The sequence below is a fragment of the Lontra canadensis genome, unplaced genomic scaffold (genome assembly GCF_010015895.1).
Source record: "Lontra canadensis isolate GAN:19392208 unplaced genomic scaffold, GSC_riverotter_1.0 scaffold78, whole genome shotgun sequence".
In the NCBI taxonomy this organism is placed as follows: Eukaryota; Metazoa; Chordata; class Mammalia; order Carnivora; family Mustelidae; genus Lontra; species Lontra canadensis.
In genome coordinates this window covers 927,492-948,280 of record NW_022631072.1, presented here as the reverse complement: position 1 = coordinate 948,280, position 20,789 = coordinate 927,492, and the positions used below count along the sequence as shown (strand labels likewise).

The 20,789-nt window shown below is 32.8% G+C and overlaps 1 protein-coding gene across 3 annotated transcripts in view; it reads left to right on the top strand.

Annotated features, from left to right (window-relative positions):
* MEMO1 (mediator of cell motility 1) overlaps positions 1-11,005 on the top strand; it is a 113,222-nt gene extending 102,217 nt beyond the window's left edge. Inside the window, exons 8-9 of one of the 3 annotated variants that reach the window (XM_032881838.1) lie at positions 8,867-8,971; positions 10,331-11,005. In XM_032881838.1, coding sequence (XP_032737729.1) covers positions 8,867-8,971; positions 10,331-10,462 — 237 coding nt within the window. In that variant the 3' untranslated portion in view covers positions 10,463-11,005. The remainder of the gene's footprint in view (positions 1-8,866; positions 8,972-10,330) is intronic. The other 2 variants (XM_032881839.1, XM_032881837.1) reach the window with 2 other exon arrangements.
* Positions 11,006-20,789: the final 9,784 nt, after the last annotated feature.

Sequence of the window (20,789 nt, the reverse complement as noted above, 5' to 3'; positions counted from 1 at the left end):
ATTTATTATAGTTTTGTTAGTCAGGATATTTATTTTGTTCTCCAGTGTATCCACAGTGCTTAGAATAGTGATTAGAACATTAGTAGGTGCTCAGTAAATACTTTTCAAGTGAATGAAATAATGAATATAATCTTCCTCTATACATAATTAAATTAAGTGAATACCCTAAGTGTAATATGAGAAAGAAATAAGGAGAAAGTAATTTATGATAAACTAATAAATTTTTAATACTGTAAGGGCCCGAATTCTAACTATATTAGAAGACACTATGAAGTAGATGCTTACACATTGTATCATTACTATAACAGCTATCAATCCAAACCTAAACAGGTATGTTTGTGACTCATATTACTAAGGTGCATTGCTGGGTGACTTGATTTTCCAAAATGGTGAGTAATTCCTAGTAAAGTTGTAAACTAAACAAAGTACAGCCTTCCCTTACTTTATATGAATATGGCCATTCCTTGGAAATCTGTATATTAAAACCATGTAAAACTTATTAGTATTTATGTATAAAATAGAGTTAAGGGTCTAGATAATTATTAGCAGGTTTTTTTTTTTAAGATTTTATTTATTTATTTGACAGAGAGAGGGATCACAAGTAGGCTGAGAGGCAGGCAGAGAGAGAGGGAGAAGCAGGCTCCCCACTGAGCAGAGAGTCCAATGCGGGGCTTGATCCCAGGACCCTTATATCATGACCTGAGCCAAAGGCAGAGGCTTAACCCACTGAGCCACCCACACGCCCAGGTTTTTCACCTATGTAGACATGTCAAGAGTGTTATGGGATGAGAACAACTATTTGTGTGTGGGACTATCTTGTATTATAGGACAATCAGCATGCCTGGATACCACCCACTAGTATCTTTTAATTATTGGGACAACCCAAAAATGTACCCATAGTTTTCCATTATGCCCCTACAGTAAACAGTTGTTCCATGACCTTACCCTACTTAAGTTTTCTTCTCAGTATTAATTACTGTGTGACTTATTATCTGTTGATTTGTTTGGTGATAACCTCTCCTGTTAGACTGTAAGCTTCATGAGATCAGGATCTTTGTCCATTTTGTATCAGCCTTTCATTGGGTATTCAATATATGCAATTGTTGAGTGGATCGGTGGATGAATAGGCTGGGGGTAGTGGTGAGAAATGAAGCTAGAGATCTAGAACAGGCTGTTTATTTTATTTATTTTAAGGGTTTTATTTTTATTTATTTTTTTTTGTCAGAGAAAGAGAGCGTGTGCATGTACAAGCAGTGGGAGGGAGTGGCAGGCAGAGCGGAGAAGCAGGATCTCCGCTGAGTAAGGGGCTTGATGCGGTAATCCCAGGACCCTGGGATCACGACCTGAGCTAAAGATAAATGCTTAACTGATTGAGCCACCCAGGCATCCCTGTTTTTTTTGAAGATTTTATTTTTATTTATTAGAGAGAGTGTGAGCACGAGCAGGACAGAGGGAGGGGGAGACACACGAGCAGGGAGCCCTACACGGGGCTTAATTCCAGGACCCTGAGATTGTGACCGGAACCCAAAACAGATACTTAACTGACTGAACCACCCAGGCATTCCTAGAACAGGCTGTTTAAAGGATATTAAATAGGAAAATGGTAAGATCAGATTGTATTTGAATAGCTCATACAGCTGCAGTGTCACAGGTGGCAGACCACAGGAGGGAGGTCAAAGGAAAAATGAGTAGACCATTTTGGTAATCCAGGTGACAAATGGTAATTCAGACAGTGGATGGGGTGGTGATGGTGGAAGAGAGGGACAGAGTGGATATAATCAGTACATATAAGAGACAAATTGATGATGGGACTTGGAGATTGATTGAACTTGCTGGGAAAGGAAGTATCAAGAATAACTCCTAAATGTCTGGCTTATGCTGCTGGTTGGGTATTGGTACTGTTCACTTAGATTTAAAGCCCAAGGAGATAGGACTGATATTTTAGGAGGTAGGGAAATCATAAATCACATTAAGGATATGTTATATTTGCTGTTGCCTTTAAGATATCCAAGTGGAGATGTCAAGTTGGCATTTGGATTTTCATTTTGCCAATTATTTTTTAGTGCATTTATAGTTTTAGGCACCATTGGAGTTAGGGCAGTAAACACACACACTTACTCTTACTTACACTTACTTACAGAACTTTTATTCTAACAGGAGAAGATACATTAAAAAAAAAAGAGTAAGGATATATATGTATATACATATATATCCTTACTCGTTATAAACAAGTAACATATATATATAAATATATATATATACATATATATGTGTGTGTGTGTATATATGTTAGTTTCCAAAAGTGATGTGTGCTGTACAGAAAATATTGAAAGGATTTTGAAATAGTAAATGATTCAAGTGATTGGTGGTTAAGTGGTTGGAGAAAGACTGCCCTGAGGAGAAACATTAAACCGAGATAGAGATAAGAAGGACCAAACCAAGGAAAGATCAGAGGAAAGAGCATTCTGGACAGAAGGACCTGCCTGTGCGAAGTCCTTAAGATAGGAAAGAGGCTGGGTGTGAAGGGAAAAAAAAAAAAAAGGCCAGTGTTGCAGGAGTATGGTAGATAAGGGTAAGAGTGGTACCAGCTGTGGCAAGAGGGATAGGCAGAGGCCGGATAATGTAGGGCTTTATATTCCAGGGTAAGAAATGCATGTAAGTACAAAGAAATGATGTAGTTACATTATTTTATTTTTAAAAAGATTTTATTTATTTTTGAGAGAGAAAGAGCACAAGATTGGGGGGTACAGAGGAAGAGGGAGAAGCAGACTGAGCCACCTGGGCACCCCTAGTTACATTACTTTGGAGGTCATTCAGAAGGGCTTTGCTACAGAATTGACTGTATTGGTTGTAAGCCTGGGGAAGAGGTCTGGAATAAGTTCAAGAGGTCTGGAGTTAAGTAAGTAACATGTAGATGGTCAGAGACATTGTCTACTTATAGTAATCCTTAACTTTGTCTTTACAATTTCAGTCACCCATGGGACTTTTTCAAAGTAGACTTGCCCATAGCGCCCCTGGAGATGTGCCTTCTGGTAGTGTGGAAAGAATCCCAACATCTTTTTATTCCTAAATTTGTTTTGTAGGTGAATTTGCATTGTCCTGCTATGGCCCCTAATCTGTTGAGTAGAACAAATTTCCTATTTATCTCCTCTTGCCTTCTGTTCAGCTCTTTAAATCATTTGCCAACTTTAATTAGGCAGCATTTAATTTTGCACACGTAAAAATTTGTAAATCTGTGAATTAATGCTTTTAGCACAGAGAGGTGTTTTCTCTAAAGTATTAGTTTACCTGGTACTCTGAAGTCACTGAACATAATAGCATCCTTTGGAACTCTTTAGAACTGTGGTCACATTTAAACACTTTAGTATTATTTTACTAATTATTCTATGTGTTATATATAAACATCCATACTTAACTATTCTTTTAGCCTTTCTTCTAATGCTATATTGATAGCTTATATTAAGAGGACTAGCTTTACTTACCTTTCTTGAGGTATATTTTTATTAGACAGATAGACCTTGGTTTCCTACTTTGGGGCAGAGCAAAAAGGGTAACAATTACCCATTGGCATGATTCTCATAATTCTATAGTTATTGCCTTTTTTGGTAGCTTCTAAGTCTTTAAAATTAGAAATTTTTGCTCAAAAAGGGTACAGAGAACCAGTAAGTTTAATATTGACTTCTAAATCTGCATCTGATTTACCTTACGTTAGATGTCCAAAATCGGGGCATAATTTTTAAAATTTTTATTTGGTGTGGAATATAATTTCTGAATATTAAGTATTTGCTTCTTGTTAACACATTTGAATTTAATATTTGATATAATATTTGACTTGGAGTCAGATTTTTGTGGTCCCTTTCTGTTTATATATAGAATTTTCAAATGGTTCGTAAGTATTCTGTTCTTTTATTAGCATGTTGTTAATTCAAGTTGTAAGTCACTTCTGGGGGTTAAAGTGGATTAAAATAATAAGAGTGGATAGGTCTATACATATAGTCATGTATGTATGTTTATATATATGTGTGTTTTTATATATATATGTACACTCACTATTAAGCTCTTACATAACGTGTTTTCTTAATTGATCAATATAACCAAATGGTGACTATCCCTCTGTATATTCCTTTTCTAAAGTGCCATTTTATGTTATAAATGATTTCATTCGAGAACCAGTATCTTCGTTTCTATATGCAATCTTTTTAGAGCAAATATAATTGGAAGTGTTCTCTGTATAAAGTATTAAAACATGTTATCAGTTCTGAATTGTAATTATTACACATTTTGAAAGTTTGATAGGATGAAAAATTATTTAGGTATAAAATCTTAGGTATAGTCTTTTCAAAATTAGTGTGTTAATTAGTTTTAGCTCTTTTTTTGTTATCAGAAAAGTCTTATTAAATAGAGTTACTAAAATAAGTTAAAGTGTTTCTAGGTCCCAAAGCAAAATAAAAATAGCTGTTCCTCTTATTACAAAATAATTATGTCTCTAGCATTTGATGATCTTAGAATCGAGTTATGTGAAAAAAAAAATGTAAAGAAAAATATATAGGAAAATAAACTGGATCTTCCAAATGTTGTAAGTGGGGAAAAAAGTAACTAGTTACAGGAGATTCTAAAAGTGTTATATTAGTATTGGCTGCTGATCATGTTTTTGGTAATTAGAACTTTGTAATTTCAGTAATTACAAAGCAGAACATATTTTAAGACATTATTTTTGTGAACTTTTGATATTACATACTGGAAACATTAACCGTACATAAGTACATGTGTATATGTTTTATATATATATCACATAATCATGTTTTTTTTTTTTTCTGGGCCACTTTTGATATAGACCAATATTTCATTATGGACATTGCCAAATTATTTATGATTTGGCAAAGAGAGTCTGAAAATGTCATTGTAGTTATCCTTACGATATGTTTTCCTTCCAAATTTATTAGTAGTCACTTCATTTAATTTGAACTTCAGCTACTGTTCTTTCTTTCAACTCTTGAAAGTGAAATTGTTCAGATTTGTGTACTTATACTTCTTTCTTGAACTCAAGCCAATAGTTTCTTTAGTAGTCTTTGGTATAAGGTTTTATAATATCATCTTTTAAGATAGCTACTTATTAGTATATTGCTTCTTAGCACTGCTATCTTTAGGGTGATTTTTTTTTTCCCATAAAATTTCTTTGACTGTAAGATTTTCTCTTGATGCCTCTTACCGAAAGCAGACTATTTCCTTTTCCCACCTTGTCCACCTAAATGTACATCCAACTCTCCAACATAAATATATATCCTTACTTTAAAAAATGAGGCCTACTCACAAGATAATATGGTGATTAATTAAGTGTTCATAATAAAATGACCTATGGTTCTAGTTCTAATTTCTTAAAGTCCTCTAAAATAGTTTTGTTTCTTTTTTGTGTTTGTTACTATAGATGGAGATTGCTTCTGGTGATAGTATTTAAAATTAAATTTAAATTAAATATTTTATAATGTACGACCTTTTAAAAATTTTTTAGAAGATTTTATTTATTCATTTGAGAGAAAGAGAGAGCATAGATGGGAAGTGAGAGGGAGAAACAGACTCCCTGCTGAACAGGAAGCCCCATTTCAGGCTTGATCCCAGGATCCTAAGATCATAACCTGAGCTGAAGGCAGACGCTTCACCAACTGAGCCGCCCAGGTGTCCCTATATATATACTTTTTTAAAAGGGAAGATCTTTGTTGTCTTATCAGAGTCCTGAATTTGCAGCTCTATCAGTTAAAATTGTTCAGTTTAGAATTGTCACTTGGGATTTAACATTACAAGCTTTCACTCGTTGCTTAGAGAGTCAGCATAATGATGGATTCCCTCTGCTCTTGTTCCCCCTCACAGTACGGAATTAGCTTTCAATCTGGGGATTTCTTGCTGAAGCCCCTACATTTCTCAGAAACCCAAATCATGATGGATATTGGCTTTTGGTGTTTATGATATCTGCTTTTTATCTTAGATCTTCACTGCTTCATATTGGATTTAAGTTCATGTGAACAGATTCTCAGTATGCTAGGCCGTAGGTAAGATTTTCATCACCTGGACTTCAGATTCATTGATCAAGTATTTTAAGTAATAGAAGAGTTAACTAAGCTTAGTGGGGGAAGTACTTTGTTTCTTCATCTTGGAATTTTGGCTGTTGGCAGTAGTATCAAATTAACATTTTCATCTTCTTGAAATTTTGGTAACTATGATTTAAAAGTTGTTAACATTAAGATATAAATATATACAAAAGTATATTTGCCAGTGTTCTGTATTACTTAATAGATGCCCTGTCTCTCATTATGATTATTGCTATTGTTTGCATACTTTGTGAATTTTCCAATTGGAGAATTTCACTCTTGAGAAAAGCCTTATTTTTTCTCTATATCCCTTCTTTATAAAACTGCATACTTGTTCACTATCTTTATTTGTCAGAGAATGATTGTAGTGGAATTGATTCTTGCCCTAGTAGGTACATAATACACTTTAGGGGATTAAATATTTAAATTTTATCCCTTAATTTCCATCATCTCAATTTTTTCTTTCCCCCATTGTCATTTAACCATTATATCTTAATTTCAAACACTTTATTTAGTAGTGTCTTCTCTACATTCATAACTTTATTTTATATCTTTCTATATGAAATTTCTTGAATTCTTTGTTTTTAACAAATTTGATCATTAGTTTTCCTGTCTTTGAATTCTTCATGTCAGCATATGAATGTGGTAAGTTTGTTCAAAATGTACTTTAAGATTTTAACATTAACACGTACCTCAGAACCTCAGTGTCACATAACATATTAATGAGTAGAGTTCTATTTAAGGTAAGCTGTCCTAGACTTCATCCAAGAACATTAAAAGTTCTCTTAAAATGTGTGTACCAATTATAGCTGTGAGAGTATTTAAAGAATTGTTAGTATGTCTCTTATGCTGCATGAAGCAGACTAGTGAGTGAGAAAGAACCTCAGATTAGAAATTCAGAGGCAAGCTTTTAACCTTATTTATGCCTTAGTTCCTTCATTTTTAGGGAGTTATATCTTGATTATCCATATGTGTGGAAGAGATTTGTGTAACTCCATCTCTGCCTTACTGCTTGGTTTAGAAATATATTTTGTGATATTCTTTGAACCAGAATTATGGTACTAATTATTTATCTTAGGTTTAACTTTTAAGTTTGTTCATATTTCTCTGAATTTGCACCAAATGTCACTGGAGACTGTTGACTTGGAAGCCTCCTAGTTTGCAGAGGGAAACAGCTTAGCATTAAACACTGATTGTGGACAAGTCTAGAGTGGCTAATTGATGTGCAGTCAATTGAAAGTTGATTACATGCACATACCTGTCTTTTCCTGTTTGCAGGAAAGTATGATGATGTTTATGAATGACTTGAATGCTCTGAAAACAGGTTCTTTATAAAATTAAATTTTGATGCCACCACTTTAGTATTTTTATGTCACCTACTGATTACTATCATTTTTCAGATGAGTGTTCATCTGATTACTCTAGGTGCTTTTCCACTGCGGTTGTTTTAAAACATTGAAATATAATTTAAAAACCACACAAAATTTATCAGTTGATTCCCTAGTTAAACCACCATTTACATTTCTCTCAGAATATGTTAATCTGGTTTATAGAACACAAATGTAAAACATTTTACCTGAATAAGAAACAAGGTAAGATAATTGGTGAATGAAAGAGTGAGAATCATTGATTTATTTGCTTGATTAAAATTGCTCTATATTACTGTATTATGAACACATTATTTGAATGCATTTGCAGGGTATGGAATTTAGTGTGAATAAATGTCCAAGTCATAGTGGTTGTTTTAATAGTAGTCCTAAAATTTTTTGATCCTGAATTAAAATCTTAAAAATAAAGCATTCCAGTTGAAAGTATAAAGAGATAAAAAGGTTTCTTTCTTTCTTCTTCTTTTTTTTTTTTTTTTTTTTTTTTAAAGATTTCTTTACTTATTTGAGAGAGAGCATGAGCGGGAAGGGAGGGTGGGAAAGGGACGGAGGAAGAGGATTTCAAGCAGACTTACTGCTGAGTGCAGAGCCCATGGCCAGGCCCATTTCCGGGACTCTGAGATCATGACCTGAGCCAAAACTAAGAGACGCTCAGCTGACTGAGCCACCCAAGCACCCCAAGAGATAAAAAGCTTTTAAGATAATTTGGCTTTCCATTATTTTGCTCACATGAATAAAGTTATTTGTTACTGGGAGACAGGCCAATGCTTTATTTTAAAAAGTTCATAAAAGGCCTATTTTGCTTAAGCATTTATCTTTTATGAGCTTTAAGTTAATTAAAACTATGTTAACATTTTTCTTAGTGGTATCTTCTTTTTATCATGTACTGATAATTCAGAATGCCTTGCACACTGTTATTTAAGTGTATGTTATGGAATTAGCTAAGTTACAGTAAACTCTTAACTATGCCAGTGGTAGGAGGAATATGATGGTTATGAGAAAAATACCCTGCCATATAGCAAAGTTAATTTTTGCAATAGATTTACTTTTGTAAATACATTTATAGAAGAAAAATGTAAAATTGTGAAATGTTAAGGGTTGTGAGCTAAGTGGTAATTGGTGATGGTGGTGTGGAAACATAGCAGGAGGTCAGAAAAAACTAAAATGAGGACTGAAAGTTTTCTGTTAATCAAGTGTACATATTGTTGAGAGCTAAGCATAATGAGATTACTTTTGATGAATGAGTTTGATATTTCACAAGGATTATTTAATGTTTTTCTTTACTTCTCCTTAATTGAAAAAATTATGTTTAGCTCTAAGTAACAGTTTTAAAATGTAATTAGGAAATAATAAATTGTGTACTTTTTCTTTCATTTTCTTTTTCTCTTCTTTTTTTAGGGTATGAGTATTATAGAACAACTAGACCCTGTATCTTTTAGCAATTACTTGAAGAAATACCATAATACTATATGTGGAAGACATCCCATTGGGGTGTTATTAAATGTGAGTATCCTTAGGAAATCTTGATTTCTAGCATTTGATCCTGTGATGTTTCAAAATGTCTTAATTGTTATCATCTGTGATACCTTATAATGAACATTGCTTTTAGGTAACTTTTTTTTCCTGATATCTTTAAGATAATTTAGCTTTCTGTTATTTTGCTCACAGGAATAAAGTCATTTGTTACTGGGAGATAGGCCAGTACTTCCTTTTAAATACAGAAAAATTATTTAGAATAGAAACCTACTTTTTCTCTTGACTCACAGCCAGTTCCAATATGTTCTTTACAAATATAAATCAAACCCAGCCTTGGTAATAAGTAACCTTATTAATTTTTTGGTTTTATTTAATGTTCTCAACTTTATTAAAAATAAACGGAAAATTCTGTTCTTGAACTTCAGATATTCATAATTTAGTAACATGAGACAGATCGTGTGTTATATTTTTCTCTTTACAACAAAAACAGTATTTCATGTAAATAATAGTAAGAGGCAGAAGTTTTGGGTAGCTGGATTTTTGAAAGAGATAATAATATTCATTTTTCCTGTAATAAACAAAACAGTATGGCTTTCCTAAAAGGAAATGTGAGACTTTTTAATAGGAAGAAAGTGTGTGTATATTCAGGAATGGGAGGAGGAAGCAATAATGCCTTCATTGTTTGGGGAGGCAGAGAAATAATGGAGAAGGTAATGTTAGTCTAGAATAGTGCAGGGTAGGAACCTACCCTACAGTGTTAGTTCAGTATAATTTGAAAGATAGTACATTGTGGATTTTTAGGAATGATTTCTTTTAAGCAGTATTGACTGGAAGTAAAGCCTTTTCAGGGCTGAAACTAATTCTTGAAATTTAAACTAGGTAAGCTACACTAATTTCCTAAATTAGAAATTTAGATTGGATCAAATAAAATTTTAATAAAATAAATAATGAACCAATCTACAAATAAAGTAAAAATTGTGGTTTATCCCTTAGATCTGGAAATTAATTTATACATATTTTATATTTAGTCAAAGTTAGACAAAGAAGAGACCAGGATTTCATGACAGAAGTGGCTATGGTTTGGTTTAGAGAGAAGAGAGAAAGGTCCATGTTTCTTGAAGTGGCTTTGTTAAATATAACAAGGGTAGGGTGGGTGATGACTGATATTTATCAAGAAGTCAGATTAGGGGAAATTCTTTGAGAGAATAAAGTAAGGAACTCCTTTTTCCTGTTTAATAATGTGCAAAAAGAAGCTCAAGAAACAAATCAAGAGAAGAGTAAAAAATCTAGGCTTCAGCTGTGAAGTGGACAAAGTTAAGACACCAACACAGAGGTATTTACTTTTTATATGAGGTCTGTCATAACCAGTTTTTTTTTTCCCCCTAGGCTATCACAGAGCTCCAGAAGAATGGAATGAATATGAGCTTTTCCTTTTTGAATTATGCCCAGTCAAGCCAGTGTAGAAACTGGCAAGACAGCTCAGTGAGTTATGCAGCGGGAGCACTCACGGTCCACTGAAGCTCTGAATCCTCAGGGATGCCACCTGCACATACTCATTCTCTGTCCGGGGTCCCCGCCTAGCCCTTACCAAGATACTGGTCCTGGTTTGGGGGGATTCTGAAACCTCAAACTAATAGAACTTTCTTCTCTTCTTTTCTAGTAGGTGTAGTCCTTCCTTAATTTCAACTCATTAAAAAATGCTTTATAGTTTAGGGCAGTGGAAGGAAGGCTGGCATCAAAATATTTTGATCAAAAAAGACGGCAATGTAAAGGCCCAGTTGTGGCAGACAGTTTTTTGAAAGTAACTTGTAAAGCATTTACCATATCCTAAATTTGCACTCTTTGCAGACTTGTGCACATATATTCCGCTTTCAGAATAGTTTTGCAAATTGTACACAAACAAACAAAAAAAGGGTGGAAGCTTTTTAATAAAGAAATTGCATTTATAAATGATCTGTATTAGAATATAATAAATCTCCAGTTATAGTCAATTACTACCCGTGTTGTACAACAGATACCTTCTATTTTAGTTGCTAATAAAGGGCTACACAACTCAAAATAGTCTGATTTAAACTTATTGCTCTGTGGTACCTACGAAAATTGTTTTTTTATTAATTCCATCTCAGAATTTTTATGTTAAAAGTGGTAAACTTCAGCTCATGTAAAAACTATGTTAGGATGTATTTTATATTTTACATATTTATGTGATTTTTTTATCACAGACATTAGAATCATATTTTGAAGTTAGCTTTTAAAATTACATACAGTTTGGCTTTTTGTGTGTGACATCACTTTGTGTCATTACTATATTATAATAGAATATAAATTCAAGATTGGTAAAAGAACAGATATAGTCCTTTCCTTCAAAGATCGTGTTTGATAGGCAGTAGTCTGCAAATGAGGAAATATTGAAGAGTGTTCTTAGTGATTTTCAAATCATTGCAGACTGTATACTACTGCTGTGCTTTTTTAGTGCTTTAAAAAATTTGACTCTCTTACTTAAATTTTTAGCAAGAAGTCATTAACAGTAACAAAAACAAAACAAAACAAAAAACCACTGGATTTTCTTACAGTTCTACAAAGTTTTTGTTATGATTTTTGGTGCGGCTCTTCCAACTAAAATAATGGTATGGTGTTGTATTTCTGTTTTTAGCATAGATCATTTCTAGTCACTTTGGGGGGAAAATATATATATAATCTGATTAGGTAATTATTGGCCACCATGCATGTAGTAGGTTATATCTATTTCAATTTAACATTGGATATCTACGTTACATTGGAGAACATTTGTATCTTCAGTGTGATGCCGGAATAGCACAATTTTTAGACGCCTTGCACCAATTTTATTTAAAGATTTGCATTTCTTGTTTACTAAATATCAACTTTCTATACTCAAGAATTGAGAAAAAATAAAAAATAATGTTATCTTTTGGATTCAAAATTATCCACCTATACATGTGTGGAAATTATACTCTTACATATTAATGATTTATTTCCCATCACTTAGGTATACTTTTGAGTACTATAAATATTTATTCCTTATTTATTATATAGACTATAAAAATTTCAAAATTGACTACAGTGAATTTTTATTATTTTCTGAGTATAAAACTGATACATGATTATAATAGAAAATTTAGAAAGTACTGAAAAGGATAAAGAAGAGAAAAAAATCTGCAATTTCACTATCCAGAGATAACACTGTTAATATTTTTTGTATTTCCTCTCAGTCTTTGTCTATGCTATTTATATGTATGAGTGTGTATATGTGTTTGTGTGTGTGCATAATAACAAATTGAGATTATACTGACCATATAGTTGTATACCCTACTTTTTATAACTTCCTAAGTACTTCCCCATGTCTTTGAAAATGTGATTTAAAAAAAAATGGCTGCCTAATATTTTATTGTATGAATACATACACCATGACTGAACCAGTTCTTTCTTTGGATATTAGATTGTTTCTAATATTTCACAATTATAAATAATAGTGGGATGGACATCTTCATAAAATTGTAAAATTTGAACTCTATAATAGATTATTAGTTCTTTAGGTTATATTCCTGGGAATGGGATAATTGGTTTCGATGGTGAGAACTTTTTAGGCACTTTAAAATATGGCCAAATTATCCTTCAGAAAGTTTGTACCAAATTGGCAATACGTGAGTATCCATCATACTGCCCCTTCTCCACTATTGATTATTATTTTTTTAAATTTTTGACCATTTGTTAAGGATATAATTGGCGGTTCTTTTTCATCATTCTGATAAGTGGCTTTACCATCAATCAGTTTTTTTCCTTCTGTGATTTTGTAGTTGATTGATTAGTAAAAAACACAAGAGGTTTGCTTAGGCTGAGTGGGCTATATGCCCCTGTGAATATGTTTACTGTACATTTAAAACTCTAGACTATTTCAACATCAGTCCACCTTTTCTAGAATATGAGCATGTCTTTCATACTCAATCATGAAGTAGAGTTCCAAAGTGAGAGTTGAGTACTGAGTTCTAGTTCTATCTGTGCTAATAATTAGTTCTCTTACATAAATACTTCATGTTTTATTGAGACATTGTCATCTGTAAAATGTGGGGTGATCTTTTAAGCACATTCTATAATGTTAAAAAGCTACATGATGAAATTAGATGTTTTATCTTGATTTCAACTCTACAAACATAAAAATGAAAGTCTTTTTTTAACACAAAAGGGAAATTAATTTGCATTATTTAATGCTGTTAATATTACCTAAATTGTTGAACTTAAGCTTTTCTACTTTCAGTGCCTTAAAAGTGTTTTGTATTTGAAATCTAAAATGTAAAGGAAGTTATTCTGTGGTTCTGTACAGTTTCTTCTTTATTACATGCATTCGAGTTACTTGCAGCAACTTTTTTTTTAACCGTAGATTGCACAGAGCAGTATGTTCATGGATTCTTCACTATTCTACTAGTGAGTCCTTGACACATGTATGTTAAAGATTAGCTCAGTGAGCAGGTAAGTGAATGCTTTGTCTTGGGTGGGCAACAAATCTTCATACAGAGTAGGATAAAGGACCATTCAGATATTCCAATATTCATATTTAGATATTCCAGTATGGGTGGTTGGTCCTGAGTTAATCACTGATTATTGTTGCAGGTCACAAAGTTTTCTTTAGTAGTCAGTAGTTCATTGCTCTAGATAAGAGGTTGGCCAGTGTTTTGTGTGAAAGACCAAATACTAAATATTTTGGGTTTTTTAGGCCATATGGTCTCTCTTTCAACTATTCACCTTTGCCATTGTAACACAGAAGCAGCCACAGGCAATGGGTACACAAATGGGTGTGGCTGTTGTTTGACTGAACCGTCAAACTCTGTTTACACAAAAAGACAGCCGGATATGGTCCATGGGCCATGGTTTACTGTCCCCTGTCCTAGATGGTATAGTTTACTTATAGTTCAAATTGTTGTCTAGCAATTTAAACTGCAACAAATGATTGTAAGTTTCTACTTTTCTAACCCTCTCTTAATTTGATGTAGTCTACTTGGCTGGGTTTGAATGTTATTTAAAATTATAAAGGGAAATGGGAAGTGGGTAAAGAAAAATAGGAAGTCTTAGGAACTAGTGTTTAAAGCACTTTGAAGCCCTTTTATTTGCTGAATCCCACTGGGAGGTTTGCTTTGCTGCTATAAATTAATCAAAGGAGTGATGAGATTGTGATTAGTTGTTTCAAATTATAGAAATTATTCTAAGCACTTGGCTACTTACACAGTACTAGAGGATGGATGAGATTAACCTTTGTCCTTGAGTATTCTTGGACATAAACCAGTGATTTAAGAGAATCTGTGAAATGCAAGACTCTCTTTTGCCATGTAAAGACTTTGGAAAAATAACTACCATCTTCCATCACTGTCCCTTAATATTTAGCCCTGTAGTCCCAATCCCCAATATTTAGGAAGGACATAAACTGAGAATAAAAGAGTTATTTAGCTTGAACAACTTTAAGTTGATGGAAAAGTTACTACACTCTTCTGTTCTCATTTACTCTGGATCAGTTGGGAAGTACTATGGTATGGTTGCTGAAAGATGTAATGTGGTTAGGGAACTATTACTGATTGGCAGGCATGCACTCTGACATTCGGGCTAAAGCTTTAATATTATTGTGTTAAATTCTAAGGGCCACCTATTAAGAGGGACATGATGAACTATAGTGTTCATAGAGAGGCATCTGGAATGATGAAAGGCCAGAGTGCTTGGAGAGTGGGATGCAATCAAAGAAATTGGTAATATTCATTTTGGAGAAGATACATCTAAAGAGAGGGAGTGTTTTGTTTTGTTTTCAAATATTTGGGTGACTGCCATGTGTAGGAAGGAATAGAATTGTTCTGTGTTGTTCTAGATGGAAAAATTAAGAAATGGAAGTTTCCGGTTCTACATTTGATGTTCTATATGAGAATTTCCAAATGCAGATAAGCTGTGTCCTTAAAAAACATTGGAAGTCCTCAAAAGCTAGATCAGTGGTTTTCAGAGTAGTATCCTGTGCTGTCAGCATCAGCATCACCTGGGTATATAATTGGTGTTATCTAAAATTATGGAACACCAAGCTGAAAAAAAGCTAATGGAATTAGTACAAATAAAATGGAATTTATTTCATGTGTATACAACTATTAATGCCAATAATTTTTAAATAAAAATCAATTTGATCATTTAACTCTAACTTTCAACATAGATTATAAACTGATGATTGCTACTTGTTAGTGGTGGAACAGTGGACCTTTAGAATAAAAATATACTTTTGTTTTAGTTAAAACATTTAAATACAAGCTAGAAGTTTCTATTTACTAAAATGAATTTAAGTTGGTCTTCAAATAAGTGACTTTACTTTCTTAAACAGGTGCTTCTTGAACATCAAAACAGAGCCATATCTGTAGCAGAAAAGTGTATTAAAGGAGCTTGCTATTTTTTACCTGTTAATGTCAGAATATTAGGAAGGGAACCAAGAGGAGCTGGCAGATACATTCTGCCTTCTATCTCTTTTACCCTGTAAATACAACTGAGTGGAGTGTCACACTGTGATCACTGACTGTGCTCTACATTTGGTAATACTGGTAACTGAGACTTCTGCCTTTTCAAAGTCACTGTTGTGGATGGAATTTGTTTGCCTATCTGAGTTTATTGATACATACTGCTCCTTGGGGTACTATATGAATAATTTTAGAGTTTTAGATTTGTCATTTATTTAAAGGTTCTCTGGGAATTTCAGAGTGGCTTGTGCCCAAGATGTATCACATTAATTATATATGTGTGTGTGTTTAATTCTAATAGAAGGTTTTGGCCTTCATACTATAAAATAATAGAAAAAACTTTAAAAGCCAGTTCTTCTGATTTTGAAAGCCATAATATAATACAATTGGCTTTTCATTATAAATTGTAAATTATGTTCAAATGTATATTTCATACTGTATAGTGAGGTTGTAACTTTACTAGTTGTAGTCCTGTTTCTTTCCTGTCATCCTAATAATGAAACCAAAGAGCATATAAATACCATTATTAAGCTATTGAAGGTCAAGTGTACTTGGCTATGAGCAAGACCTGAGTTCTGGTCTTTATATATGCCAGTGCAGCTTTTGGAAAATATTTTAATTTTTCTGATCATAGTATTCTCTGAATGTGATGTTATCTACATTTAAGTAAAAAGTACTAAAATATGATGAAAACTAAAAAACCTAAAATAATATACAAATGGCATGAATGACAGTTTGGTGAGTTTTTTAAATTAAATGCTTAGACTATTGAACTAGACTTTAATAAAAGCATTTTTAGCTTAATAATTCTATAAATGGAAATTTTTTTCTAAGAAGTTTTCTTTCCATTTAAAGTTTATCCATTCAAATCTAGCATAGTAGACGTTCAGCTGTATTTGTTCCAATTTTGATGAATTTTAAAGCAAGGAGAACAAAAGGCAATCTTCAGATGGAGTGTTTTCTTAAGGCCAGGAAAGCATAAACCTTTTAATTGGAAACACTGTTTTAATTGGCTTTTTCCATTTTCAGTTTTCAATTGTGGAAACCAGCTTCCTTACTAATTTTAAAAGATGGTAGAATTTAATATTCCTAGGCTCTTTGTAGGGCCAAATGAAATGAATGCTAGTGTAAGTGATCCATCCCATGGTTCTCAGCTCATATTTTGCAGGATCTTTTGATGTTTACTGGCATTTAAAAATAGTATAAAGTTTTAAAAACAATTAATTAAAATCAGTTTTAGCTGATTCTTGCCTGAGTGACATATTCAGCTAACTCTCAAGTAGAAAGATACTGTGAACTCTTTTTCACTGGAATTCATTTTCAGATTTGCCGGTAAGTTGCCATTGATTTCCTGGAACAAGTCAGTCTTCTTTCCTAGAGCAGAGTTTATTTCCTTATTAACATGGGTTAGAATTGAATAATATAACTCCTTTCCACCTTTGATTTTTTTGTGAAAATAGTAAGATACCTTATTTAATGTATTGTACTTTTAATTTTTAAAAAGTTTCACAACCTTTTTCTTTCCTCTTAATCTCAACAATAAGTAGGCCAGACATTATTGCCTTATTTTTACTGGTAGAGAACCTGAGGCAGGCCCATACAAATAATATGACTTAACCTAAGTTTGTATGGCTAGTTAGTTGATCAAAGTGAGCACAAAAATTCAGGTTCTTTAATTTTCAGTCTGTTACAGATGCTATACCATATTATTACTCTTGTGTTTTGTTTTTGGTGCTAAGGTATGTTGAATTCAAATAGTGATGGGATTTTGCAACTTCAGTAAAAATGGGAATCATTCTTGTACATGTCTACTTTGATTAATTTAGGTAAAAACAGACCTATTTTGGTGGATTAAAGTACTCCATACTTTAATTAATTCTGAAGATGTCTATTTTCTTTTCTTGGAAGGGCTAAACATTCTTTTCTGTTGCTTATATAAAATGCACTGCTGCTTGCTGCTTTGTAATGGGACATTGACAAAATGAAATTTAAGATATTATTTGGTATGTGAGTTACTGATAGTGAGTCTTTGCAGCAGATACTTGGCTCTCACCCTTCCAGTCCATGCATTAAGTGTCCTACAAGCACCTGCGACTCTGCCGTGGATTTTCTTACCTACACACAGAGCAGATTGGAAATGCTAGGAAGATAATGCCTGGGGAGCAGCCCTCAGCCAGTGATGGATGGGAGTTGGAGGATAATTACTCTAGCTTCCTTGCCCTTCTGGTGATAACTCTGAGGCATGTTTCACATTGTCTCCTATAGTTTCCAGTGGGAAAGGACTTCATTGCCCACAGGAGAAAACTGTTAAAATATGTATTATTTTCTTCTTCCTCTTCACTGTCTCACTAACATTACTTTATCAGTGCTCCCTGGGATTACCTCCCAAATGAGCTTCTTGTCTAAGAATCCTGTCTCAGACTCTGTTACAGAGACCACCTGAAATACTTTTGACTTTGGGAATAAGTCATTAGTAGCATTTCTAGATATGAAAAATTTTGTTTAAAAAGACAATTATTTTGAACAAGATCTAAAACAGGTATTTTAGTATTCTGTTTTAGCTTGTCTTGTAATTACATCCATATTCAATTTAATTTCCTTCTCCTCATTTCATGGCAAAGGAAAGATTCAAAGTAAAAAATCTTAGGTAGAAAAGCAAGCTAAGTATCTTCGGTGAAACTTCTACTGGATCTGTTTGTTCTTTCTTTCTAAAAAAATATAGACTGATTATCCAAATGATTTAAGAAGTCACAGTGGGTTATCTGTTTTGATAGAAATTAAACAGAATTTGGTTCAGCCAAAATTATGGGTTATTTTCTACTTGGATTCTACTTTTTCATTTCTTACCAGAATCTGCTTATTTATAATCAGGGACCAGGATTAGCCTTGACTAACACTGATTGTACAGATAATTTCCCCAAAGATTTTTCTGTGATTATTGTTAAAACTTGAGGGGCATTTGGCTGGCTCAGCTGGTAGAGCATCTGACTCTTCTTGATCTCGGGGTTGTGAGTTCAAGCCCGATGTTGGGTGTTGAGCTTACTTAATTTAAAAAAAGAAATAACTTTTTTTGTGATCTTATTAAGGATTAAGGACTATGGAGTTTATAATTTGAATAAACTCTACATTAAATTTAGTACATGATAAGTTTATCTTTTATAATTCTTTGATATCTTTTTTTAAATTAGGAACACTGGGTTTTATATGTTTTTAATAAAACAGTGAGGGAGACATTCATTTTAGGCATATGTTAATTATCAGTCTTCTTTCTTTTCTCTTTAAAAATTGTGATGTATGTGTCTGAAATATACACTCTATTCATGTGGTTTGTGAAATGGAACAGAGGTGAATTTAACCAGGTTTGTAGTTCTGTTTATAGGGCTCTTCTAATATTAGCATGCACAAATATTTTCCTATAGGAAAAACAAACACTTGAGGAATATATTTTAATTAGCTATTCTGATTATAAAATAACATCTTAAAACACCTCTGTATTTTTTTAAGCAGAAATAGCAGAGAGTATATACATAGTGTTTTCCCTCAATGTAATTGCCTTGTGGTGCCTTCAGATTCTGCTATGTTTTTGAGTACATGACGGGACATTTCTTGACCTTTGAGGTTGTATTTGTCTTTTAGACGTTGTCAAAATTCAGCTGGGTGATTAGACTGGATGATATGGTTTAGCGGGAAGAATGTTAGTTATGAAAGAATAAGTCTACCTTTCTCCTGGGATACCTTAAACTGCTCTAAAGTGGAAACTCTCTTTCCAAAATCTCCACAGTGGCATATTGGAATAAGCTTAGAGTCTGTTAAAGTGCATTTGTTTGTAAATGTAAGTTTTATTACTTCAAAAAATTAATCTTAATACTTTTTAGATGTGCTACATCCATACAACTATCTAATTTATTACTAAATGCAGACAAGGCTTTTGGGATTTCAAATATCTCAACATGATTGATTGAAATCTGGTGTAAGAAAGAAGCAGAAATGATTTTTTAAATGTGTAAGAAAGCTGGCCCAATTCCTGAACACTAAATGTTGAAGTGATTAAAAATGGGGAAAATCTTTTTATAAAGTCCTTACTGGAAGCTGACTTCTTGTGTTAAATGTGAACAATTTCATGATAACTTGATGTAAATAAAACAAGCTTCAAAAATTGTCTCTTTTCAAGAGTTTACATATTTTCTGTCACCAGTAGGCCAGTTATACAATACTTCTGATATCAAGTATTTAAATAGAACCAGGCCTTTTAAGGTTTATAAAGTGCTCCCTGCCTTCCATTAATGTGAAGTACTTGTATTTGAGAATGTTGTATTTCTGGATGCTTGTTCATTTGATGAATCTTGGAGGGTAAGTCTTTTTCTGAAAGTTCTGGTTGGTACAGTTGTCAGAGAAAATTAACTTGGATAAAACAATGATGCAGTTTTAACAGTTAAAAATTTTTAAAAATTTCTATTTAAAATCAGATTTCCATAATTGCCACAGCTGATTTTGTAATTTTTGTTCTCAGAATTGTTTGTATGTTGGGAAAATATTGTACCTTATCATACCTGGTTTGCCTTTTTTTTTTCCTGTTTAAAAAATCCTCAATTTTATTATCTCTTAAAAATAATTTTTAAATAAATGTTTACATTTTGAATGCAAAAATTAAACCAATTATTAGTACTAAAACAAGCTGAAATTTAGGTTTGGCATTTTGGATAGAGTTCAGATTGAATATCTAAAGGCTATCAGTTTCTACTCAAGTATTTATAATAGAGATAACGTTGGACTCAAAATTGCTTGATTGTAACTTCTATTTTAAGCATAGTGTAGAGACTTTTCATTAACAAATTTTTTTTAATTTCCACATTCATATATGATTATTTTTTAAATGGAGGTTTAAATTCTTTTTTTGTAATAGAAATATAGGTAAATAAGTATTGTATTTAAATCATTGCTAGTTTATTACTTGAAAGGAACTTTGGTTCTGTGCGTGAAATTTGACCTAGATCTAAAGAGCTAAATTTAGCTGGGGAGATAGCTTCAGGTTTCTGTGCCCAACTCATATGACTGAAGTTACTGTTACTGTAAAATGGCTTAGAGTGATATTTTTTAGCAGAAATTTTAGAGTAATTTCAATACTACATGATAATGAAAAGCTTTCTGCTTAGAATCTTTAGCTTTTCTTGGTAGTTTCTACCCTATCACCCCCCTCCCCCCACCTTTTTAATGTCTACATTATTGGCCTCTTTTCTACAATTTTAGGAAAACTAGGTATTTGAAAAAGGAGTTATTTTCACTGAGTTTTCGTTTTTCTGCCCAAGATGAACAGTACTGTGACTAAGGGGATATACTTTACTTCCCTCTTTTAT